The 26,498-nt window shown below is 40.9% G+C and overlaps 1 protein-coding gene across 17 annotated transcripts in view; it reads right to left on the bottom strand.

Moving 5' to 3' along the window:
• BAZ2B (bromodomain adjacent to zinc finger domain 2B) overlaps positions 1-26,498 on the bottom strand; it is a 260,648-nt gene that overhangs the window by 27,703 nt on the left and 206,447 nt on the right. For all 17 annotated transcript variants that reach the window (XM_077319933.1, XM_077319942.1, XM_077319936.1 and 14 more), the window contains 5 exons: positions 16,183-16,323; positions 15,474-15,728; positions 11,646-11,860; positions 10,374-10,448; positions 5,509-5,752 (listed from right to left, as the gene is read on the bottom strand). In XM_077319933.1, coding sequence (XP_077176048.1) covers positions 5,509-5,752; positions 10,374-10,448; positions 11,646-11,860; positions 15,474-15,728; positions 16,183-16,323 — 930 coding nt within the window. The remainder of the gene's footprint in view (positions 1-5,508; positions 5,753-10,373; positions 10,449-11,645; positions 11,861-15,473; positions 15,729-16,182; positions 16,324-26,498) is intronic.

Below are 26,498 nucleotides of genomic sequence, written 5' to 3'. Positions count from 1 at the left end.
CAGGCTGGTAGAATTTTGTCAAGAGAATACAATGGTCATAGCAAACACTCTTTTCCAACAACCCAAGAGACGACTCTACACATGGACATCACCAGACGGTCAACACAGAAATCAGATTGACTATGTGCTCTGCAGCCAAAGATGGAAAAGTTCTATCCAGTCAATAAAAACAAGACCAGGAGCTGATTATGGTTCAGATCATGAGCTTCTTGTTGCAAAATTTAGGCTTAAATTGAAGAAAGTAGGGAAAAGCACTAGGCCACTCAGGTATGAACTAAATCATATCCCCGACGAATACACAGTAGAGGTGACAAATAGATTTAAGGAATTAGATCTGATAGACAGAGTGCCTGAAGAACTATGGACGGAGGTTCGCAACATTGTACAAGAGGTAGCAACTAAAACCATCCCAAAGAAAAAGAAATGCAAGAAATCAAAATGGCTGTCTGAGGAAGCTTTACAAATAGCTAAGGAGAGAAGGGAAGTGAAAGGCAAGGGAGAAAGAGAAAGATACACCCAACTGAATGCAGAATTCCAGAGAAAAGCTAGAAGAGATAAGAATGCCTTCTTAAATGAACAGTGCAAACAAATAGAAGAAAACAATAGAATGGGGAGGACCAGAGATCTGTTCAAGAAAATTGGTGATATGAAGAGAACGTTTCATGCAAAGTTGGGTATGATAAGGGGCCAAAATGGTAGGGACCTCACAGAAGCAGAAGAGATTAAACAAAGGTGGCAAAATTATACAGAACAACTATACAAGAGTGAGCTTAACATCCCTGATGACCACAGTGGGGTAGTTACTGACCTGGAGCCAGACATCCTGGAATGTGAAGTCAAATGGGCCTTAGGAAGTCTGAGCAACAATAAAGCTAGTGGTGGTGACAGCATTCCAGTTGAACTATTCAAAATCTTAAAGGACGATGCAGTAAAAGTGCTACACTCAATATGCCAGCAAATTTGGAAAACTCAACAATGGCCACAGGATTGGAAAAGGTCAGTTTACATTCCAATCCCAAAGAAGGGCAATGCCAAAGAATGTTCAAACTACCGCACCATTGCACTAATTTCTCATGCTAGCAAAGTTATGCTCAAAATCCTACAAGCTAGGCTCCAGCAATATGTGGACCGAGAACTTCCAGAAGTACAGGCAGGATTTCGAAGAGGCAGAGGAACTAGAGATCAAATTGCCAACATACGCTGGATCATGGAGAAAGCTAGGGAGTACCAGAAGAACGTCTACTTCTGCTTCATTGACTATGCTAAAGCCTTTGATTGTGTGGAGCACAACAAATTGTGGCAAGTTCTTAAAGAGATGGGAATACCAGAGCATCTTATTTGTCTCTTGAGAAATTTATATGTAGGTCAAGAAGCAACAGTGAGAACTGAACATGGAATCACTGACTGGTTCAAAATTGAGAAAGGAGTTCGGCAAGGCTGTATACTGTCGCCTTGCCTATTTAACTTGTATGCGGAGCACATCATGAGAAATGCGGGATTAGAGGAGTCACAAATTGGGATCAAGATTGCAGGGAGAAATATCAACAACTTCAGATATGCAGATGATACCATTCTAATGGCAGAAAGTGAAGAGGAACTAAAGACCCTGTTGATGCGGGTGAAGGAGGAGAGTGCAAAAGTTGGCTTGAAACTCAACATCAAGAAAACAAAGATCATGGCATCTGGCCCTCTCAATTCCTGGCAAATAGATGGGGAAGAAATGGAGATAGTGACAGATTTTATTTTCCTGGGCTCCAAGATCACTGCAGATGGGGACTGCAGCAAAGAAATTAAAAGACGCTTGCTCCTGGGGAGGAAAGCTATGGCAAATCTAGACAGCATCCTAAAAAGCAGAGACATCACCCTACCAACAAAAGTGCGTTTAGTCAAGGCTATGGTCTTCCCAGTTGCAATGTATGGCTGCGAGAGCTGGACCATAAGGAAGGCCGAGCGTCAAAGAATTGAGGCTTTTGAACTCTGGTGCTGGAGAAGACTCTTGCGAGTCCCTTGGACTGCAAGGCGAACAAACCGGTCAGTCCTAGAGGAGATCAACCCTGACTGCTCTTTAGAAGGCCAGATCCTGAAGATGAAACTCAAATACTTTGGCCACCTCATGAGAAGGAAGGACTCCCTGGAGAAGAGCCTAATGCTGGGAGCGATTGAGGGCAAAAGAAGAAGGGGACGACAGAGAATGAGGTGGCTGGATGGAGTCACTGAAGCAGTCGGTGCAAACTTAAATGGACTCTGGGGAATGGTAGAGGACAGGAAGGCCTGGAGGATCATTGTCCATGGGGTCGCGATGGGTCGGACACGACTTCGCACATAACAACAACAAAGAAACTCTATGGCTTTACTATAGAGTTTCTGGTGATTCCTAGAGAGGTTGCTGGGTTTTTGCCATCACCAGTGGCCACCCCCATGCAATGACCCTGCCTTTCTAAGTCTCCTGCTGGTTGCCAGTCATGGCAACCCTACCTACAAGCAGGTCTCTCTATTTTGTCTCTGACTTTGGTAAACTATGGTGGAAAGAAATGTTTGAATTGCTATTCAGATTGGCACTACCTCCTTCCACAAAAGCTATTTTCAGCCATTACAGTTCTAGAAAGTATGACATGTTAATGAAGTCTCATCTGACAGAGCCCCCAGTTTAATCTAGTAGATTCTTCCTTACGGGAATTCTGCCCTCTGCTTTAACTCATCCTTCCCTATTAACATATTCATTAAAACATCCCCATAAGCTGCAAAACAATACGATCAAGCATATTTATATGGCCCAAACAGTCCTTAAGGTTTGCCCTGGTGATTCCTCTTAGACTGCCTATACCATCTGGCAGCCAGTTAATGTGTTGAATATAATTTAATCTATTAGTATGATAATATTTAATACTCCTTGAAAGTTCATTTTGAGTGTTTTGTAATAGGAAGTAATGGAACCTGTCAGGTTGATCAACCAGTCTTTGGGAAGCATTTTTAATTTTATTTCAACACTGAAGTAAAACCATAAAGCTACATCATGAGCTAAAAAAAAAGTGGCACAATGAATATTATGTACTGTTACTGATCCAAAATTAATAAAGTCACAATTTTTCTTGATGCGTCCATAATCTAGAAGTTTGTAAAAAAAATACTAGCTGAGGCCAGAAGAGCCATGAACTAGATCCAGAGGGCCACAAGCAGAGTTCTACTTGCAGAATTGATTTGTTCATATCTTCCAGCTTCATGAACCCCCTGAAAAGCTGCTCTATGATATGAGAAGGTTAATAGGGGTAGGCAATGGCAATGGGCAACATAGGTTGCTGCATCCAACCAGGCCCCATGCAAACTTATTAAATAAATGCTAGGGGCAGCCTGACTGCCTGCACTCTCTCTTGGCCGCCACTTATATGCATCCCACCTAGGTCTCAGGCTGTCTGCTTGCAGGAACTGGTACCTGTGGCTCTCCACCCCATTTGGGGCTTGGGCAGCCACCTCAAAGAGCCACTTGTGCCCACTCTGTCTTGGGCTCAGGCAGCCAGCTTCTGGTGACAGCTCCCACTCACCTCAAATGGGGCAAGGAACATCCTTTGCTGGATGGCCAGTCAGGCCGATGATGATCCTGGATCCCTCTCCTGAATGTTGGCCTAGGGACTAAAAATCACTAAGACCGTCCCTGAGGATGAGCAACAACATAAAGATAGCCTGAGGACTGTCAAAAATGAGGAAATGGGAACCAAGTGAAAGTACCCTGCTGTTTGTGCAAATCAGTGCATCTGAGGGATCTGCAAAATAAACAGCAGCCCAGCAAACTCTTTTTGAAACGGAAGGAAATTTCAAAAGCAGCTGTATGAAATAAATAAATTTTTTTTAAAATGCCACAGGCAACTGCAACCCTCTTGTGTGAAACAGCTGTTCAGGTCCCTGCCCTGGTTTTCAGGTACAGCGTCAATTTCCAAAAGAATTCAAGCAAGGTCTGGGAATTTTATTTACTCTTTGCACGTTCACAATAAAAATAAGTCAGTCTTGGCGTTCATTATAGAAGACTTAGAGCTTTCCTGCACGCCATGAATTTAGCATCATGCTTACCATCTGAAGACGCTATATTCTGGCTGCTCCACATGACATCGCCAACCTCCTGCATGTGGCCAGCAAATTGCTTGTTACGTACGCCATTTTAAAGCGTGAGTTGGTGAAGCCCAAAAAGTAGATTCACCAGCCTAAAAAATGCTATCCGCGGCGTACAACCAGCAGGCAGCACAAGAAATATATGTAGACGAAGAAGCGCTACATTCGCCTTCAATGTCCTGCCCTCACACCCACCTCCCTCTCCCCTCTTTCCGGGTGGGAAGTTCTTTTTAAAAATGGAGAATTGCCTGGAGCAACGAAGAGACGGACACGCACCTCAGCTGTGATTTTCTTTGCCTCCATGAAGATTCGGGTAGGCATTTAAACGAATAAGTCTATTTTTTTTTAAATGTCGGTGGTCGCCGGACGCTCATGTGTCATTGGGTTGGTTGTTGACAGTGGTAGGCAGGCCAAAGCGCAACAAGACTAAAGCACCTTGCTCTCTCTTCTCGCGTTTCTGGCAGTGAGTGAGGAGTGCAAGACACGCAAAAAGCACCCAGAAACACTCGAGACAGCTCGAGAGGTGTGGAGGGCCGGTGAATCGCCATTATTTCTTGCTCTTTGCCATGCAGCAGGCTTCACGCAATAATGCCCAATGTGCGGAAAAGCCCTTAGTAAAACTATCACTTCTTCTAAACAGTAAACTTGATAGCCTCAGGCATAGCTGCAGGATGGTGAACTGGGGCGACTACACACCTCCAAGGAGAAAACACACATCATTTGTGCTCTAGAATAGCGGTCCCCAACCTTCTTGTAGTTGGGGACCGCCTCTGAGGGTGGGAGAGAGCCGGTGGCCCAGCCGCCGCCGCGGCACGTAAACGTGCATGCGCAGTAACCACGCATATGCGTTTCGCCACTAGGTGGCGCTAACGTGCATGCGCAGAGCTGCTGCGTGTGCGCGTTTTTGCCAGCAGGGGGCGCAAACAGGCATGCGCGGCAGCTCCGCGTGTGCGCGTTTGCGTCGCTGGTGTGCCGGCGGCCACGCCTGCCTCTTTCCCCCCTCGCAGCGAGAGGGGGGTAAGAGGCAGGCGCGGCTGCTAACGGCCCGGTACCATGGCCTTCGCGGCCCGGTACCGGGCCGCAGACCAGGGGTTGAGGACCCCTGCTCTAGAATGTCAAGAGTTCACAATAAATGTCAGCAATAGAATTTCAGCAAAGAAAAACAGAAGGTAAGGTGTTGAAATTAGTCTGCTTTAGCCCCAAAGAGTTTTAGTATTGTAGGAGAGATTATATAGCAGCCAGCACTCTATACAGGGGGTGTATGGAGGATTCAGAAAGGTTTGTTGATTGTGTGGTATTTCCCAATTCTCTGCCTCCCACTGTGATCACTTTTCGGTGCCCAAAATAAATTCAACCTAAATGTACATATTAATCATCTGAGATAGACAGATATTAGAATTCCCCTACCTCATCTTCACAAATGTCTGCTTTCTTTCCTTTTTTGTCATCTTTGTCCTCCTCATCCTCATCGTCTTCATCTGCTTGATCATCACTATAATCGTCATCATCATCGTCATAATCGCTGTCTCCTCCCTTCCGCCTCCTTTTGCGGCCTGGCGTGGGTGTACCCATTGAATGCTGCTCTTCTCCTATATCACCGCCTCCTGAAACATCTCTTTTGCCTGTTTTCTTAGCGTGAATTATTCTAAGCCTTTAAACACATGGTAGACAAATGGTGTTACTGAATATTTGCCATAATATATAAGAAAGCGCCTCTACCTAGGCTTGCCAACCCTAGACTAGAAAATTCCTGGAGATATGAGACTGAGGCGTGGAGAGGGTGGAGTCCGGGGATGGGAAGGAACTCAGCAGGGATGTGATGTCATAGATCAGGGGTGGCCAAACTGTGGCTCTCCAGATGTCCATGGACTACAATTCCCATGAGCCCCTGCCAGCATGCTTCCAAAATTGCCATTTTTCTCAGAGCAGCCAATTTCCATAGAGTAGAGAGTAGTTGTAATTATCTGAGTCTATTCTCTGCACTTCACTGAAAACAAATAATATCTTTCTGGCTTCCATTGTTTAGCAATTGTCAGCTATCTTGGTTTTGTTACCATTGACTCAGTAAGTAAGAACTGCCATTTAACTACCACTGATTTCTATTTGTCATGAATAAATTCAGTTTGTTATGAATGTTCAGGTTTGGGTAGATTTTCAGCTCTTCAAAACATATGTAATCTTTCTGCAAATACTATTGCACTGGTATGAATTCTATTGAACATACCTAAAGCCCCACATAAAACATCTTAAACACAAAATAAGGTTTTATTAACTATTTTGTAAACTCAAGAAACACCTATTAATCCTTGTTTCACCTTTTTGTCACTTTTGAAATTTCTATTATCTACTTTTCCCATTCACATTTTTAAACCTCAGTGTCTGCCCTTTGCATCTAAAGACCCAAGAGGTGAGAAAATCAATTTACAAATAATAATAATAAACCAAAACACTTGATCCTGGATTATCCCAGCATTATGCAGGAGATTTTGAAGATCTGTGGGCAACAGATACCTTAGTTTCATTTTTTTAATGAAACGAAAGAAACTTACATACCAGTAAGTACAGTTGTAGTAGCCCTTCCTCATCTCTTACCCTACAAAAGAAGATTCCATACAGCAGATGTTACAGCTCTACCTACCAGGAATCTAGCAGGCAAATATATTGAAACAATCTAGGAAGTGTCTCAATAGCCAGGCTCATCACCCCTTTTTAATATTCTGATATACCAAAATCTGAAGAGGTATGAAAATGGATCTGGAAAAGGCAAAGACTTTATAAAGGAAGAAAAAGTAGGAAGAAAGAGTGCGAATCAGGATGGTAAAAAAATGGGAGAAAAATTGCAGTAAACCAATGCTGCGATGTAATTTTTCAATGTCTTATTCTTCCTTTCTTCTCCCATCTTACAAAATAGCATTCCATACAGCAAGTGGATAAGAGGCAGTGTAGGCACCTTCTTAAAAAGCAGCCTTGGGAAAGTCTATGATCAAAAGAAGAAACTGGATTTTAGGATGCTCATCAGACTTCACAGAAAGAAAGAAATGAGAACGAGCAGGTATTTCTAGCTGACCTCTATTAATAATCTGTGCCTCTGTCTTTCCAAGACAAAAGGTCTTTAAGACTTTCACTGACTGGCAGTAGAGTCAATCACCTGACAGAGAATATGATAGAATAAAAGTGAATTGGCTATAAAACTCAAATATGCTCTATATGTCAAGGAACATAGTGATCGTGTATGCCCAATTTCTAAACGTTTGCATCATTGCTTTTGGTCACTGCAAAAATGCCTGAATTCGCATTTTGTGATCTTGTAATGGCATAACTGCTAGGCTTGGAATACTAAATCCTAACAATTATGTGCTGGGAGGGAAATCCTTGGACTAGGTAGTTAGACTAAAAAAATTGACAAGAAAATTTAACTAGAATGGGGTGGGGGGGGGAGAGAACCTCTGTAGCCAGGAAAATTCCCTGTATCTTTGGTGCTTTCTTCATACAGGGCGGGGGGGGGGGGGGAACAGATGAATATGCAAATGTATGGACTAAAAAGTCAACAAGTACATTTTCAGAAATAAACCAGAGACTGAGATAGTAATGGTACAATACTAATCAGAGTTCACCTCTCTAAGTTTACAGAAGGCCATGGGCTTGGGAGATTGTACCTGTGTTTAGGGTGGCATTATAACTCCCATTGGCAGCCATTAAGTGTTTTGCAGTAGCTAATACTCAGATTTTCAGAAATATCCAGATGTCTGTCTAGAAACTACTTTCCTATACAAAACTACAAGAAACAACCATAAATACAATTCTGCCAGAATATTTGTGTCTGTTATCAATCATATTACTGAAGTTTCTAGCCTCCCTAAACTTGAGCTGAAGAACAGCTGGGAAATCTACGCATTGCCCCAACAATGTTCAATAAGAAAAACAGATTTTAGAATGGATTAGACCATGATGTCAACACAAGACAGCCTATCACTTAATTGATTTCCTACACAATGCTGTACAATGTATAAATATATGAATTAAGAACTTCCGACATCTTTAGCAAAATATAAAGGTAAAGGTAAAAGTAAAGGTATCCCCTGTGCAAGCACCGAGTCATGTCTGACCCTTGGGGTGACGCCCTCTAGCATTTTCATGGCAGACTCAATACGGGGTGGTTTGCCAGTGCCTTCCCCAGTCATTACTGTTTACCCCCCAGCAAACTGGGTACTAATTTTACCGACCTCAGAAGGATGGAAGGCTGAGTCAACCTTAGCAAAATATAAGTTGTCTCTAATACTGAAGCCATTGTCATAATGACAGATGTCAAATATATTTTCTTGTCAAGCTTATTAATCTTGCTTACTCAAGCAGGATGGCCTTGGAATTCCTTCATAATCCCATTATAAGAGGGGGTCCTTCCTGTTACCTGCCGTCCAACTGTGAAAGAGGCAGTATAGTGGACTTAGTGAACTTGGCCCAGTCACCAAGACAATTCTACCTCTGTAGGCCCAGATACAGGCAATCCTTTTATTAACCTGGAGCTTCTTGAAGGATAAAAGAAAACACAATAAGTCAATCAATCAGTAAATGTATCCAAGAGATACACATAATGTGTTTATTTTGGTCTTCTGGTCAGTTGCTGCTGGCCTCTGTATCAAGTTATGGTGCGAGAGCTATGGCAGTACCTTGTAGGCATCCTTTCCTTACTGAAGAAAGAGTCAAGGAAGCTTTTAGAGAAGGTCATAGAAAAAGGAAGACTGAAAAGTGCAAAAGGGGCACCAGAAAATCCAGGACCTGATTAAGATACATCTCTGGAGAGTAATGCTGCTTGAAGGCCTTAGCAATAAAAGTGCTTCATGCAGAGCACCTGCTATGTAGAACATTTACTGACACACGTAAAACTGGTGACCATGAGATAAACCAATTTCTGTGGTCAAGAAGAATTTCCTGTTGAGTAAGTAAGAGTCGTCAGCTAGTCGAGTTTTATGGCACAGTGGATGAGGAGAAAGTTATCAGGTTTATCAGACATTATGAGAGTAGGACGGGAAGCCGAGAAGAGTAACCAGGAAAAAAGATTCAGAAAAGAAAAGGAACCAATTGCTTGCCAGAAGAGCCATGGGATTTAAGGGGGGGGGGGAGGGAGATGAGAACAAACCCCAAAATCTAGTACTTACATTTTCTGAAAGGGCAGGAGAGAGTAGTCTGACTTGCCCCTAAGGCAAGAGGCAGCAAACAAGCATCTGCCTGTAGAGCCAGCGTCACAATTTTCATTAGCCCTTTGATAGAACAGATTATGTATAGTATATTCTATTCTATATAGGAAACTAAATCATTAGAAGTGCCTCACAACAAATACAGCCATTAACCCTGCATAATTTAGGAACCAGTAGTGTTAATAACATTAAATAGTTTTTTTTTCTTCCTGCAGTTTCTTTTAATAGTCTTTTTATTTCTTCTGTCTCCCTCTTGTTGTTCACCTTTAGTTCTTCTTTCTTTCTTCTAAGATACATTAGACAGGTGGGAGGGAGAAACAGAATTAGAAACATAAGTACCTGAAGCAAAGAGCTCAGAAGGGACTCCTTCCTTTGCTAGACAAGAGAGAAACATGATTTGAAGAGAAGGAAAAGGAGCCTGAGTATGCAATACCACCTGGCTACACATATCTCCAGCGATTCACAGTAATTTCAACTTAAATTTCTATGGTAGATAGAGCCGTTATACTTGCTGTATGGAATTTTATTTTGTACAATGGAAAAAATAGGGGATGTAAAGTTATGATCTTTAAAAACTTGACTGTTTGCTCCATGGCAAACTGATGAGATTTACCTCAGAAACAGAATCATTTCCCAGATCTACCACAGGAAATATTTACTTTATACAGCAAACTCTGAGGTAATTTTAACTAGATCACTTTGTTTTCTGCAAGTTTTTAAATATAATTAGAGCAGAAAAGCCTTAGCCTGCAAAAAATCTTTCAGAAGGATGCTAAAATATGATCATTCCAAACATCTTTGACTACTGCATAATAATGTGACAGCTTTTCCTTTTTTTCACACCAAACAAAATGACTTTCCTCCAGTTTGAAGCCCTATAATTTTCATATATTTTTAATGGATTTTCAGCAAAAAATCATGGGTCTTTAAAAATTAATTCCCCATATTTTCAGAAAATAAAAGCCATTTACTGTGTTTATTTTTACATGTTTTGTTTTGTTTTTGTTTTTGAAGCAATCTTTATGACAAATGTAAAACAAAAGTAAAACAACAATAAAAAAAAGAAATATCACTTACTTTCGAAGTTTGCCTTCAACCATCCACTTATCTCTCCTTAAATTAGACATATAATCTATATTTTTATCAATTTCACTGTAAAAACAGAAAAAGCCCCAATGTTGAGGTCATTCATTCTAAAACAAAAATATTTGAAGAGTACCTCTATTTGCATATATGCCTGATGCATATTATATATGTGATTACATAAAGTAATTAAATGATCACCTCGAGTGCTTCTGTAAGAAAGAAACCCTTTGGAGAATTACTGTTCATGGATGACACCTATGGAAAATTCATGTGGGTAGTTGTGCTAGTCTAAAGCAATAGAACACAGTTTGAGTCCGGTGGCACCTTTAAGACCAACAAAGTTTAATTCTGCATACACGTGAAAGCTTATATTCAGAATGAAACATTAAAGGTACCACTGGATTCAAACTTCATACCAAAGGAAAAATGCAAGCAGACCACTATAGGAAATTCAGATATTCAAATGCCAAAGCACACCTTTCAAGTGTATTTGTCATAAATTCTGAAAGGGCTGAAGTATTGCCTACTCAACATGAAGTTACTCTATAATGAGTCAGGCGATCAGTCCGCCAAAGTAAGTACTGCCATGTATTTGGCAAAGGCTGGCAAAGGCTCTCCAGGATTTCTAGTAGAGATCTTTCATATCATCTGCTACCAGCCCTTTTAGCTAGAGGTGCCAGAGACTGAACCTGGGACTTTTTACATGACAAATAGATGCTCTAATGCTGAGCAACAGCCCCTTCCCATTGTTGCCTATGTTCTTAACTGTTGTAAGCTGCGTAGTGTCTTGAAGAAGCAAGGCAAAAAAGGCTTAAATGAAACAAACAAAATATTTAAAAAGGGATGGGACTTGTGACTATCTTCCACTAAGTGACAAAGCTGCAAACATCTCATTCCCTGGAAGGGAGTCTTAGGATCCAATCCCCCTAATGAACCATTTGTTATTACTTCACAGTGATTAGCCTCTTCAGAAACTAAGAAGTAGAGTAGAGTCCAGTGGCATTTTAGAGACCCACAAGATTTCTTTCTTCTAAGATACATTAGACAGGTGGGTAGGGTGTTTTCAAGAGTAAAAAGTCTGACAAAGGGAACTTTGAATCGTGGAAGCTCATACCCCCCCAAATCTCATTGGTCTCTTGGGTGCTACTGAATTTGAATCTAGCTGTTCCATTGCAGATCAACACAAATACCCACTGAGATGATCAGAAACAAAATGTACACGTACAGCCCCCCAATAGATGAAAGTGCTGTAATATGCCTTACCTTATAACACTTTTGCTACATGCTAACTCGTTAATAAGGAAAGCAAGTATGGATGCTTTTTGAGCTGGAGGGTGTGCCTGGAAAGCTTTGGTTTTCAAGCTTTCTGTGAGCTCAGTTTGCCCACAGTGGCCTTCCATAAAAATCTGCAGAATTTCAGACACATTGTCTCTGTTGATGCCAACGTTCAGCAAATGATCCCCAAGGATGGTTTTGGCCTATGGAAAAAAAATTCTTGTAAACAAGTGGTATGTAAAATAGTGTAATACTGACAGCATAAATGAAATGGACCATTGGATTTATCATGAAGGTTCCTTCTTCTTGAGGATGAGGAGGATGCTCTGATCTGCTTGGGTTCCTCTTCCCACAATCCCTGGAGGCAGGAAATTGAGTCTTTGCATCTATGGGGGCAGGAGGAGCCCACCCTTGGTATGGAGACTTCTGAAGCTAATAACAGTCCATAACACATGCCAAACAGACAGACAGACAACAAAGCTTACAGGACCCTTTGAAACAAACCATACAGGTCAAGATAAACTGTTAGAACAGTGAAAGAACAATGAACATGGAGATTCACAGCCAGTCACTCTTTAGGAAGCGTAATAAACTGAACAAGCACCCTCCAATTAGGATGGGTCCAGAGTGTCCTCCTTACCCTCAAGAAGAAAGAACCTTTATGGTAAATCCAATGTTTTAGAGGGGAGAAGGACACTCTGATACACTCGGGGTGTTACAAAGTGCATCTGATCCAGGAAGGGAAAAGGTGATGAGTTGGCTTGCTTTGTTGATGGACATCATCCTCAGTCAACTGGCTCTCAATTCAGCTCTATATCAGAATCCTCAGAACCTAAGAGGGATTTCCTATATTCAGACCTGTAGTCCAAGAAATCTGAATAATTCCTCCTAATGGAGAAGGTGCTTTTACGGACAGCCTTTGTTGTCCAAGAGTCCTGGCATTTCTCTGTGACTAGAGGCCTTTTTTAAAGATGTTTGACCAAAGAGAGAGAGGGATTGGGGTGGGTGGGAGACCCAGTGTCATCTTTTCTAGGAGGGTAAAGAAGCTATTTTCTTCTTTGTTTTCTTTTAACTGATTGGTAACAAATTCAGGTATGTTGCTTTGTTGGTCTGAAGCAGCAGAAGAAAGTCTAAGTCCAGGAGCACCTTTTAAAATCAACAGAGTTTCATTCAAGATATAAGCCTTCATGTGCAAGCACACTTGTTCTAGCCAGTTCTGGAAGCATGGTGAGCCAACAAAGGGCTTTCCCCTGTCCTGGCTTCTCTCCTGGTGGGGAACTACTGTCTCCTTTCAACTCACTGTTCCAAGAGCTACATAAGGCCAATCACTAAAGGCTGCAGTTTTGGCATCAAAATTAAGCCTGCTTCTTCATAATCCAAGCCAGGCCATTCATGGCCAATGGCTCTCTCTAGGAGCAATGGTAGGATGGCTGAGCAAGTGGGTTTGCCAGGAATTCCTATTTCAATGCCTGGGAATCACCTCCCTCAACTCTCCCTTAGAGAAGATCCCAAGGTTGGAGAACTCAGTAGCAGACGTCACCTGAAGCAGCAGGCAAAAGACAAACAGCCTCAGAGAAGATGAGGCCTGAAGTACAAAGTTTGTTTTTTTAAACAATGAGAAAGGAACACAGAAGGGCATACACATGGAAAGAGAAAAATGAAGTGCAACCAAAGAAGCTTCTTAAAAATAAATCTCAAGAACTCTCTAAATCCATTACTCTCTCGGGCAGACGCAGGAAAAAGACTGAGGATGGATCCTCCTCCCCTCGGAAATGGAAAGTGCAATCAGTTTCCTGCCTCCAGGGATTGTAGGAAGAGGAACCCAAGTACATCAGAGTGTCTTCCTCTCCTCAAGAGAGAACATGTGTTTCTATTTCATAGCAAAAAATGGGGGGGGGGGAACTTAAGAAATAAAAGAGAGGCATCAACATTTGCTTACATGCTGGAACTTCTTTAATAGTTTGCATCCTCTTCAGCTTTTAAATTTCGTTGTTACAAATAGTCTGAAGGTTTAGCGCAAGAACTGCTAAAAAGAGGGGGGATTTTTTTTGGGGGGGAGGCGAGGTTGCCAGGAGCAGTTTCCTTATAAATAACTTCCCTGGCAAACTCAAAACTGTTTTTTTTTTAAGTAAGTGAATTTAAAATAAGTTTGCCATTACAGAGAATTCATGGGAGACGGGGGAAGGTGTTGAGAGAGAAAAAACATATTCTGGAGCACGATCGCATGACAAGTTTAAAGAGAAACGGCAAAAAACATCGCATAGTGATGTTGGCAACAGGTATGATGGTCTTAAGAAACTTGACAAGCTAGATACTATTAATCTCTGCTGAAATTCAGAAATGAAAGTCTTTAATGTTAACACTAGATTGGCTGTCACCTGTGATATGGCATGAGCCGCAAGGGAGTGGTGGGCTATAATAATAATAATAATAATAATAATAATAATAATAATAATAATAATAATAATGTCTGAGGTCCAAATCTGCATAACTTAAGGAGACTTAACCACCAGCAGCTTGCAGGTGAATGTTTGTTCAACAATTCTATGGAAGTAGTGGAAACCACCCCCCTGTTCTATGGTAGTGTAAGTAGTAGTGAAATATCAAATTAAATTTCCTTCCTTTCCATGGGGCCCTGTTAGTTTTTCTCTGTAGATCCCATGATCCTTAGAATGAACTTTTGGGTAGTCAGTGAACTTCTGCTTCCCATTTTTACCAGCTGCAAGGCTGGTTGGATCCATTATATCTAACGCATAGCAAGTGTTCCTAATAATGGAAGTCAAGGGCAGACTATGAATTTTTTTAACTATAGAAATATTTGGGAGGTTTATTGTGCTATGTGATCACCACGTACTATATAGCGTGGACTTAAAGTTTTCTAGAGAGGGGTGCAAACTATCATCTAAAAGACCAGAAAATTCGAAGACTAAGGATGAAATAAATATAATAGTACAGTTTACAATTAACCTCACTATGCAGGAAATTGGATATCTATTTGGAGTATCTATCTAGTCATTTCCTGGTTTTTGCCTCCATTGTTACATCCAAGTAAAATTTGTGTAAACTAACTTATGAACTTATGAATCCTTAGAGTGCAGAACCCTGCAGAGGTTTTTCATGCACAATGCAGTAAACTATAGACCATGTTAATGCCGGGCAAACTAAAAGTTATTCCTTTCTTGAGATGAATGTATTCTTCAGTAACAACAATAAAGACTGCACCCACACACATAATTGGTATGTTAAAGCAGTCATCCATGACTGGATTTTCCTGTGTGGACAAAACTAATACAGCTGCAAAGGACTGCTATAGAATAACAATAATGCAATGTGTGGAAGCAGGCAAGAGTTTTATTCTTTAAGTACACAATCCTTCCCACATAGAAAACTAAGTTCAAAGGAGATTTCTAGTCTGAATTTCCTAACTGCAGGTCAAATCATGTGAAAGGCCACATGCAATCTCAAACAGAACAGCCCAGAAACAGGTTTACCTTCTTCTGTTGAGGAGAATTAAGGTCTTACAACAATCTATGGTTTGTCATTACAGTCAAGAGGCTTCAGCTTGTTTACTCCTCTTCCCCTCTCCCCTCTCGTGCCACTCAGGAACAGAAAACTTCCACACTTCAGGCCCAACCACGTGTAGTCATTTCCAATCAAGAGGAGGGAGGGGGAGCATTGTGAGCCTAAGGACTTTCCAAGCTCATTTGTGTAATGACAAAGCCTACTGTTGACATTACATCTGAAAAGGCAGTCATGGTTAGCAGAGTATTTTGATCGTCTGGCTAAGGTTGAGAACATCTGAAGAGTATTCGTTACCTTGTATCCTGTTATCAGCCCTGGATCACAAATGGCAGCTGAGAGCAACCTCACGAGCAGATCTTGTACTTCTCCCATGCTGTCACCTATATTTAACAGCCCTTCCTGAAGAACACTTAAACTTGGGACATCCAGGTTTACATCAAAGCCAAGAACTTTCCCAAAGTTCCGCAAAAACTGCACCACCATGAGGCAATCCGAAAATGTACTTCCAGAGAGAACCAGGCCGGGAATGCGAGGCAACTCTGGCAAAGGCTGAAAAGCAGAGGGACAGTCATCACCCATGGATGAGAACCACTCATCAAACTCAGTGCAACATTTGGGATCTATAGTTATAGTTAAGAAAAAGTATGCTATCCTCATACTTTAAGGAAGTTACAAGAAATTTCTAAAGAAAGTTCAGTCTTGCAAAAACCTGACAAATAGGCCAGTTGATGTCAAAACTATCAAACATTCACTACTAGCTTTAAAAACAAAACAAGGAAATCCATTCTTTCATTAATTCATTATTACTTTATAGTGATCATTTTAACAGAGGCAACACTTAAACACCAACGTAACGTCAAGCAGTCTAAAATAAAATGGGAATTATTTTAAGGCAACTTCAGTAAGAAAAATTAATTATTGTAACAATGGTAGGTGAAAAAAAGGGAAACAGTATGAAAAGTGGCAGGGATATAAAAGAGTAAATTTACATTATTCTGATTACCTTCTGGTCTGCTAAGCACATATCTTCATTAGGCTTCTTTAGCTCCTTAGCTATTTCTAATTCCAATCTTCGCTGTTCCAGTTTACGCTCTTTATTTAATCTCTTTTCATCTCGTTTTTCTTGTTTTAACCGTTCTTTCTCCTTAAATAGCACAGGAAGGAAAGAAAATTAAATCCGTACGTTCTTCTTACAAAGGAATAATTTAGGAATTTGGAAAGTACTGGTTATATAATCTTAATAGCCACCACAGCAATTAAACTACTTGGATTAATAAAAGGCAGGAGGTAACAGGCACGCCCTAACTTTAAAAACTCAAGAGGAATCATTCTCTTTGTGTGATAAGGAATCCTATACTGCTGTTTCAAACAGGTGGCAATGTTTACAGGAGACTTGTATTGACTTCAGAGGTCTTTAAGAAGGCTATGTGCCAAGCAAGCTATCCAGGGACTGATTTGTGTCAGGACTCACTAGTTCTCAGTTATGAATTTATGTTTTCAGCTCTAGGGATGAATTCTGAGATATATGAAGTAATAACACCAAAAAAAAAAATGTCCATGAGTACAGACTACTGTTTCTGTACAGCTAAGATACCATGTCCTGCCCCTGCGTACTTAAGCAACAGGTTTTCACAGTTAGCATTACAGCTGGGTTGAGTTGCCGGTATACTTGTCTTTTCAGAAATGAAGCAATGATGAAAAGGTAATTTTGTTCAAAGGAGAGATTTTTGTTTGATATGCAAGACACAAACATCTCTCTCTCACAGCATCATATGGGTGCCTCTGCAGAGTCTGAAGATACTGCTTTGAAAATCAGAACTATCAGTAGTCATCCACATATACTTTAAATACCTAAATCTAGGATCACTTGTCCCAGGCCCCGTGCCATCTAGTCATCATCCTCAACAATAAGATATGCATATTTAATCAACCACTTGCATATGGGGTTATCAGCCTCTAGGCGGGACCAAGAGAGCTTACAGAATTTCAAATGAACTCTAGAAAACAGAAATCAGATTCTCTGGGGAAAATGAGATTTGGAGGGTGGATTCTATGGCATTATACCAGAGGTCATCAGTGTGGAGCCCAGGGGTGTCACGGTTCCCGTGGACACTTTTTCTGATGCCCGCTAAGTGCTTTTTCCCCCTGGTGCCCGCTAAGTGCTTTATAAAGTTGCTGGGGCTAGGTGGGGCTTTCCCCCATCAAGGCTTCTGATTGGCTGTGCAGGTTAAAAGGCATCCTGTTAAACACTGAAGAGGTAATAGTACAGTTATACATAATCTTGCTCCCTGACATTTTGTGGTTGGCTCTACCTCCTGTAGCAGCCATTCAGTAGTTGTCTCCCTTCCCCTCCCCAAGCCCTGTCGTTCCTAGGCTGTACCCCCAAATCTCCAGCATTTTGCAACCCAGACTTAGCAACTCTGCATATATATGACTCATTTGTGTTCACTGAAATAATCACAACTTTATCTGTTTGCAGTTCAAATCATGAAGCACAGTTTGCGTGTTATACAAAACATGGCAACTACTATATCTCTTTGATTATGAAGGCAATTGACCAATATCCTTACATCTTCTTAAAGCTACACCAAAGATTTTGGTAAAGATAGAAAAAGGATTATCAGAACTAGTTCAGAATATTAGCAACTTAGAATAAACATACTGAATCAGATACCAGTGTCGGTATCTCATGAAAAAAAAAATCTTAGTGTTAAAATAATGTTACTTTGATGTTTGACCAGATCCCCAGGTATTTTCCAAGACCAGAACAGAAAGGTCACAGTAATTTTATGGCTTTTGAAATTATGTGGAACAGCTTGCCATTTCCCCTTCTGAATAGGATATTTCAGGATGCTATTGTTGGAGGAAAGATTTTAGCCTAGAATTCTTCCCAGCATGCCAGAAATCTTTCTCACATGGAAATTTCCAGTCATTGAATCCTTCATTTTCAGACTGAAATAAGGCTGTCTTAAAATGCCACAACAAATATCTACTTGTTCTTGAGGGGTATAAATGCAGCTTTTTGTCATGGATTCACGTTCCCCTCCTTCCTTCGTAGCAAACTGGAGTTTGACTATACACTTCCAAAACCATCCTCTGCACATCAGAGGAGGATTGAAAGAGCGAGCTGAGAGGGCAAGCAAGACACTGGCATTTCTGGCTTTTATGAACATATGTTGGTTTGGCATGTCATTCAAACAAGGCCCTAGAACTCTGATACAGGTTTGCCATATCTATACCATATAATTTCTGTATATACCTAAAGATGTCCAGAATGGATTTCATACATAACAGTAGCTTTAGGATCCCCTGATTTGGATTGTGGATCGTGGTACAACCATAGGGGAATTTAACTCTTTGCTCCTATATTAATGTGTCTGCGTCAATAACTGTTTTAAGACTTGGGGGTAGTCTACACGGGGTTTTTTACCCACTGCCAGCTCGAATAAATCCCTGCTGTCTACACTGAATTTGATTTCCAAATCAATCTGAATTCAGCAGGATCCACAACAGAGTTCTGGGGCCAAGTAGGGCTTGGCGATGGTGATAGAAGGCCAACTGTGCTACTCTTGTGACCTGGGCCTCCACTGAGAGGGAAGCATTCAGGATCACACATAGGTTGTTGGCGGAGTGAGCCACTAGCTGTATACCATCCAGGTTGGGCAAATGTGCTTCTTTGCTTGGACCCTTCCTGCCCAGCCACAGGACCTGTGAAGGACTGAGCTTTAGACGACTCTGCTTGAGCCACCTTGTCACCGCTTCCAGGCAGCTGGCTAATGCTTATGGGGGAGAATCAGGGTGGTCATCCATCAGGAGAAAGAGCTGGGAGGAAGGAAAATTTCTCTTTATCCAGATATGGGAGTCTTGTATCTCATTATTTATTGTTAACAAGCCATAGTATATCAGAGCAAAACAGACAGTAACCTATATAGGTTCAGGACAAACTATGGGTCTAACTGAGCTGAAATTAAGCAATTTTAAGTTCCATTAAATGTTTAAGGGCAATTAAAGTGCCAAGAATGCAAGAAAAACCCTCATATAATTGTGTGTATATCTGTTGAACTCAATAAAAAAGTAGACAATTATGATTTTTAGTCATAGAGAAGACACATTTTAAGTTGCAAGCTGAAATTAATTGTAATGGAAGCCATAGGTTACTATATACCACCTAACTACAGTGTTTTCACACTAGAAAAGTTTTCCATCTGAAAACGGTACAAACTATTAGCAGAAGACAAAATAAATTACACCTTTACATTTCTGCTTGGAGTGGGGGGCTACATATCCAAAACATTTCACATTACTGGCTAAAATTACCTTAAAAGTGCACTTGCCTCAAGAAGGGGGAAATGTGCATAAGCTTTTTATATCAGTTAGGCTAGGAGGGTACTGAAAAAATAGGGTAATAAATGTGCTTTCCAGAGGGATACAATTTACAGTGAATAATATAAGATTATAGTATTTGTTTAAGGACAACACAACATTACAGAAAAATATAGGCAATAGAAAAGAAAGTAAAAGAAAGGTCTGTCCAACTGTTATAAAACTTTATAGCATTTATGACTTTATGCCAGAGCGTTTCCAGTACAGATATGGTCAGTGATTTTTCCACCTCTATTTATGATTCTGCTGGAAACCTTAGATTTTTGTTTGGGGCTCAATTAAAAGTGAGAATCTGCTTTCTGTGACTGTGACTTGTACTCAAACTTAAAAGGCATAAATATATTTTAAGATTCAAGGGAATAGTGTAAGCTGCGAAGAAAATAAAAGCCACCCGTAAAGTTGATATTTACACAAAGCAGATACAAAAATGATAAGAGCTACAGAGGATGCTGGAAGATGAAGATAGGTGTGTATGCGTAAGAAATATATTTGTCTTATGCAGACAAATTGGTTCCCCGCATTGCTTTAGACAGATATATTTCTAAACATAACCTTAACAAAGTGAAAACATGAGTGCATTTAGGAGCCTGAATGTTCTGCAAAAAGCACAGGATTGTCCAGTGTCAATGCAAGACCTTCCTTTGATTTTATGTTGGGAGATATTTACAGTACTGTTTTGGCACAAGGAAGATATGATTTGTGCCAGCCCCCCCCCTCTAACTCTCTAACTCCCCATTTATACTCTTCCAGGTGGGGGCCCCATTCTCCAGGAGCAGCATTTGAAGAGTACGATGGTCTGCAGCAGGAGGGTAGAAGTGAGAAAATCACTCTATGGCAGTGGAAGTCCTACTACTCACTGTAAATTTTCATGGGATCCAAGACCTGATGTGATGCAGAAGCTCTACACATTTTAGGGGAGGACAATATTTGGTCTTTTGGGTCTTATCCTGAGGATATAATGCTCCTAACAACAATAACAATTTCTGGGCAAGTCGAACCTGATTTCCCCTTGGTTTTAATGGAAAGTGGAGTTACTTCTCCTTCCATGCAGAGGATATGGCAAGACATGTTGCAATCCAAGTCATCCTTGTACAAGAGTAGCTAATGTAGTTGAGAAGATCAGACTGTTTGCCAATTAAGAATATTAATGTATCAGGGGTAAGCATTTTTAATTGTATTGTGTCTATATAACAATATGATCTGTATAGCACATGTTATTTAGAGAGTGCTTAAACTACAATGCCAAAGGAGAAATATTAAATTGATGCCTTTGTTGTAAGAGCAAATGGGTATAACATCATTAGTTCCATTGTGTTTGTTCGCTTTATTTAGGTGAAAAATAATTATTCCACCCGGGTAAGGCAAAAGAACTAAATTACCTGTTTCAACAGCACAGTTTGAAGCACAGTTACAACTTTCTAAGCCCACTGAGTTCAACAGAAATAGAAAGGCATAACTCTGTTTAGGATTGCATAATAAACAAAACACATAGGTTTGGGGAAGCTTTCATTAACTGTAGGCTGAAACGACATACTTTAGGCCCAAGATGATATGGTTAAAATCACATGTGGATTCCCTAACTGATATTTCAATTGAATTAGGAATGACATCTCCCCCGCCACCCAATGCCCACCATGTGTGGTGGTGTGCCAAGCTCTATGATAGCTGCAGCTCCTATTTATTTATTTTATTTTTCTATTTCTTTCCCGTCACTCCCAAGACCGGCTCATGGCGAGTTACAGAAGCCCAATAAAATTATTGGGTAAAGACAACCATGATGAGAAAAGTGGAGTTTGCATCCCTTACCAAGAGCTGCTGTCTTTTGTGGGATTGAGGTATAGGTTAGCCACACAGCTGACACCCTGAGATCACTGTGCCACCAGCCAAACAATCAGCAAGCCCATCTGTGCCAGAGTATTTATGCATGAGCAGAGCACTGTACCCCTGCAGTCAATGCATCACTGTTGAGAAATTATGATGCTCACTTGATATTATATTAAGGTAAAGGTATACCCATGCAAGCACCAGGTCATGTCTGACCCCTGGGGTGAACGCCCTCTAGTGTTTTCTTGGCAGACTCAATACAGGATGGTTTGCCATTCCCTTCTCCAGTCACTACCGCTTTTACCCACCAGCAAGCTGGATACTCATTTTACTGACCTAGGAAGGATGGAAGGCTGAGTTGACCTTGAGCCGGCTGATGGGATTGCACTCCCAGCCTCATGGCCAGAGCTTCAGACAGCATGTCGGCTGCCTTACCACCCTGCGCCACAAGAGGCTTAATATTATATTATTTAGTGATAATTATATTATTGCTATATTTGTTATCACTGTGTCTATCACTGAATGCTGGCTGGCATCAGTACAGATAGGCAAAGCTATGCAGTGAGGCCAGTCAAAATTATCATCAAGGGTTTTGCAAATCCCAGAAAGCTTGAGCAACATCTTGGGTTGCTGCAGAAACCCACAAAAATGATGTGGAGGATAGCCAGAAGGCAGCAGCTGGAACAAGGAAGCAGGGCTGCTAAGACAGAGGTACTGGGGAGACAGAATTCAGGGGGTCCACATCAACTGGAGGGCCCCTGAAACCACTGTCATGAGGTATGCACTCAATCTATTTGTTTAAATTCCTCATGTAGTTCTGACTGCAGCCATTAGGGGTAAAACCTTTCTGCAAAGTTTACTAAGAGGCTGAGGCAGTGGTCTCCAACCCCCGGTCCGGGGACTGGTACCGGTCCGTAGATCAGTTGGTACTGGGCCGTGGCTCCTCCTCGCCCTCCTGCCCGGTTGCTACCTCGGGGGCTGCCCTGCCACTCTGCCACTGGCTCACTTTGGTGCTCTCCAGCGGCCGCCATGGCCAGGGCTCCCCCTCGGCGTGGCACTGCACAGCTGTGGCTGGCAGCACCCCCAGTGGGTGGTGGGAAGTCAGGGACGCTGGTGGGAAAGCAAGTGGAGCAGGGGCTCAGGTGGCGGCAGCGACGTTCCTCGGCAAAAGACTACTCCCCCCTGGGCCTCAGTAACATTGTCAAGTGTTGACCGGTCCCCGGTGATAAAAAGGTTGGGGACCACTGGGCTGAGGGAAACCATTTGGTGATCAGATCCTGCTAAACCCATCAGCCACGCATCTCTGAAGCAAGGCAAAACCAGCTAGGACAAGCTAGTCATTGTCAAGATGAACATTCCTCATAAGGTCATTATCTCTTTCTTCAGTTTCACCCTGCTCCTGCACAGCCAGATCTTGCAAAGGGAAGTCTTGTCAAGTCGGGTAGTAGCACCTCTTCATTACATGATCCACCATTCGTCTTTCTCCACTTCTAATCCCCCCCCCCCTTATTTTCCAGTCTCATATCTTCATCTATCCTGTTCGGCAACTAAGAACATATTTAATAGTAGTAGTGTAGAAGCAAACCTTTGTTAATATTATGATAGGGTGAAGTTGATATTTTCTCATAATCTGTTGAAGTACTAGAAGCATGTTTCCCTTTTCTTCCACCCTTTACATGCCTAATAATATAATATTAATCTGCCTTAGTGGTGACAAATGAGGAACAGAAGTTAGAATATTTATTTCCTTTATTTATATCCTGCCTTTCTTCCCAAGGGGGACTCAACGTGGCTTACATATTTTTCCGATAAGCTATGCCTGCCACAAACAGACAGACATGGACACGCAGATCCTTTTATTATTATAGAAGAGCCAGCAAAGCTATTTGTTTTGTTTGGATATTTAGTTTGGACCAGAATCATATGATGGAATATGAACTAGATTTGCCAAGATGGAATCTTTATGTGAGGTCTCACGGTGGCTTCTGATAGCCCTGCAAGAAGGGGGTTGGCAGCGGTGGCCAACAGGGAAACGATGCTAGATAGTGACCAAGTGAGACAAGGATGGGATCCCTTTTCTCTAACTCCTTGCAGGTCTCCTGCTTGTGTTCCTACAAAGCACTGTGAGCTTCTGTTTGTGTATTAATCTTGTGTATTCCCATGTGTTTGCATTCTTCAAATAAGGAATCATGACTCTTGAGGTTGGGTGGTCTAGGATGTTAGTGGGCTGACTCAACCTGCAGGCCGTGCATGTTACTTACCTTTAGCTACATTATCCATTCATTCAGCACGGCGCTGCAAATATGACATTTAATCAGCTATGCCATTACTTACGCTAACATTAAATTAATAAGCCATTCTTAGTTCTTGTGCTCGATGCTATTGATTTTAAATGGCCAGCTTATACACGGCCTGTTTAAAGCTGAAAGATGGGTTTTGTTAAGTAAAACTAAGGGCCGCAGTCCTGCATGGCGTTTTCAGTAGGCAATGGAGTGGCATAAATCTTCCATGATGGAATACTCACACCATGAGAATCACTCGGGTGCTGTGAATTTAATTCTGCTTTCAAACTGCTTATTAGACAACTTCCGAAACCTGAGATACTTTCCCATATTATGACTGCCTACAGAACTGCTGACAGGGCTGTTTAGTGATAAATGCATGTTTAACAACCTTTTGTTGTTTATTGATCCTCTGAGAATTATAGAGGAAAGAAGGCCTCTGGTACAATTATGATAGTTTGTTATGCAGTTTTCAGAAGCAAGGCGAATATAAATTTGTGTGCGCGAAAGGGAGAACTCTGAAAGGGAGAGCTCTGGAGAGTCTTGAATAAATATTACCCATGGCATTGCAACCTTTACAAGAAGGCATATGACTATCTCATTGTTACTCATGGTGCTTGTAGGGTCTCATTTTACTTTACATGGTAGTTAGCCATTTTTGGCCTCCAAAATCTGAGATATCACCCCTGACTATTGACTGTGTGCAAAATGTAACACTTTCTGTGACATCATTTTATACCTGTATGCATCACGACAATATTTAAAGCTGGGTTGATAAAACAGTTGCGTAGAGTTGTGACGATCTTTAATCTGAACCTGCTCCCATATACTAGAAAGCCTATCAGTTAAACCTAGTGAATCTAAAGCTTCAAAAAAGGATGCAATCCCGTTAAAAAATTTAATATAGAAGACACCAATTGTTGGTATCTAAAATTCTGGTTTTCATTACAAAAGTTTAAAAGAAAGAGGATATTCTATCTCCTCCTCACTATGCTATTACTAGATTTCTAACATAGGAAAGTTCAGATGGTCGATCACTCCAATGCTGTTGGGAGAGACAAGTTACCAGCTTTTTAGAAGTTGATATTTCATATTGTTTAAGCTTTGCTATTGATTTTTTTGCTGTGTTTTCATTGTTGTTCTCACTGTTGTAACATTTTAGCTATTATTTTACTATTATTAGAATATACATTTCTTACTGCTAGTCACTATGCTGATATAATTGTTTTGTTTAATTTGTAAATCATTTAGATAGATGTGATTTTTTTTAAGTAATACTTTCTTAAAGTATTTCTATTAGATTTTAATACAAACATTTTGCCTTGACAGTAACATCTGGGATTTAAAATTACGTGGATTTTTAAAAAGGCATTTAAATTAATTAATCTAGTTTACAATGACCTGGCCTAACCTTGATGGCACAAGTGAGACTGACCTTCAGTATCATAGGATTTCAGTATCTGATATTTGGCAGTATTTTATAGAAGACATGGCATGTCGTATTTGAAACTCTTATTTGCCAATATGCAGTTTTTGACTTTCTAAATTGATAGAACACTTTCCACAGTGACACATGTTAGGAAGCTTTGGGGATTCTGCTACACTGTGCAGTGCAGGGATTCTGAAGCATGTTCCTACACTTAACAGTTCATAGTTCTTCAATGTTGCCTACTATAAATTCAAAGAGTGTCACATATAGCATACATCCTACTTGTCAGTATTTGAATTATATGTAATAGCCTTAGTATTGGTATCTGATAGGCAACGTGCAGTGCTGATTGGCCTCTGATAGCTGACTACTTATAAATTTCATATTTGCAAGTCTTTCAAAATCAGAAAAATCAAGAGACACCAACAAGTTTAAAGCATTTGAATTCACATTCAGTACGCGAATTCCAGATTTGCTTTGAATTTTGTCATTTAAATAGTCTGCAAGGCGAAACTGGAAAATTCAGTCTAGCTGTTATATTTCATATAATTTTAATGAAGTTCTTTTGAGCTTAACATGGCTGTTTTTTTTTAGTTATACAGATGCTTCAATTTTGATAATATTTCAGATTTATATTTCTAAAATATTGGTATTTTCAATTTTCACAGCTATACAAATAACTTAGTTATGCTTCCCAAGAGCCTGTACAGGAGGGATTCCTGCCTTTTTCCCTGAAGTCTCTACCATTCAAATTGCACGACTATGTGTTCTTTAAACTTCTCACCATTTATAGACTAATCTAACAAATTTTGGATGGTGGCCTTTGCTATCTAATGGTGGTTCAGGTGAATGGTGGTTCACCTGACCTCCAGGTGGAGAACCACTGAGCTATTGGGAGGAGAGCAATCTGACTGCAAGAGCAAAGCCACCACCAGTGAGGTAGCTATTTGGGAGAAAAATAAGCAGGCCACAATGGGGGGTGGGGGTGGGAGTAGTTCTACTTCCCTTTCTCCACAACCAGTTTGTTCTCTTTGGCAATCTCATTCTCTTGCCTGAGCTGCTATGACTCATGCAAACTATGAGCGGATATATCAGTTCCGCTCTTGCTATGACTGAAAGTGGAATCATATTGCTCTTAAAGTGACTTGTGTGTTCCATGCCAAGTCTGCAGAGGGCTCCATTTTGTCACTCTCATGAGGCCAGAAAAGTAGCCAAATAAGCAACCACCTAAGGTGGAAAAGAACGGTCTTATCCCCTAATTGAATGCTTCTTACCATCAGAAAATTCAGCTGTCCATTTTTACAAATTAAGCCTCTATTAAATTAAAAGACATTTTTCTCAAAGTCTGTTGGCAACTCTAAGATACCCTCTTAAAAAATTACTGGTTACCCCAGAAAATTA

The sequence above is a fragment of the Paroedura picta genome, chromosome 2, assembly GCF_049243985.1.
Source record: "Paroedura picta isolate Pp20150507F chromosome 2, Ppicta_v3.0, whole genome shotgun sequence".
NCBI lineage: Eukaryota > Metazoa > Chordata > Lepidosauria > Squamata > Gekkonidae > Paroedura > Paroedura picta.
This window is presented reverse-complemented; position numbering and strand designations above follow the sequence as displayed.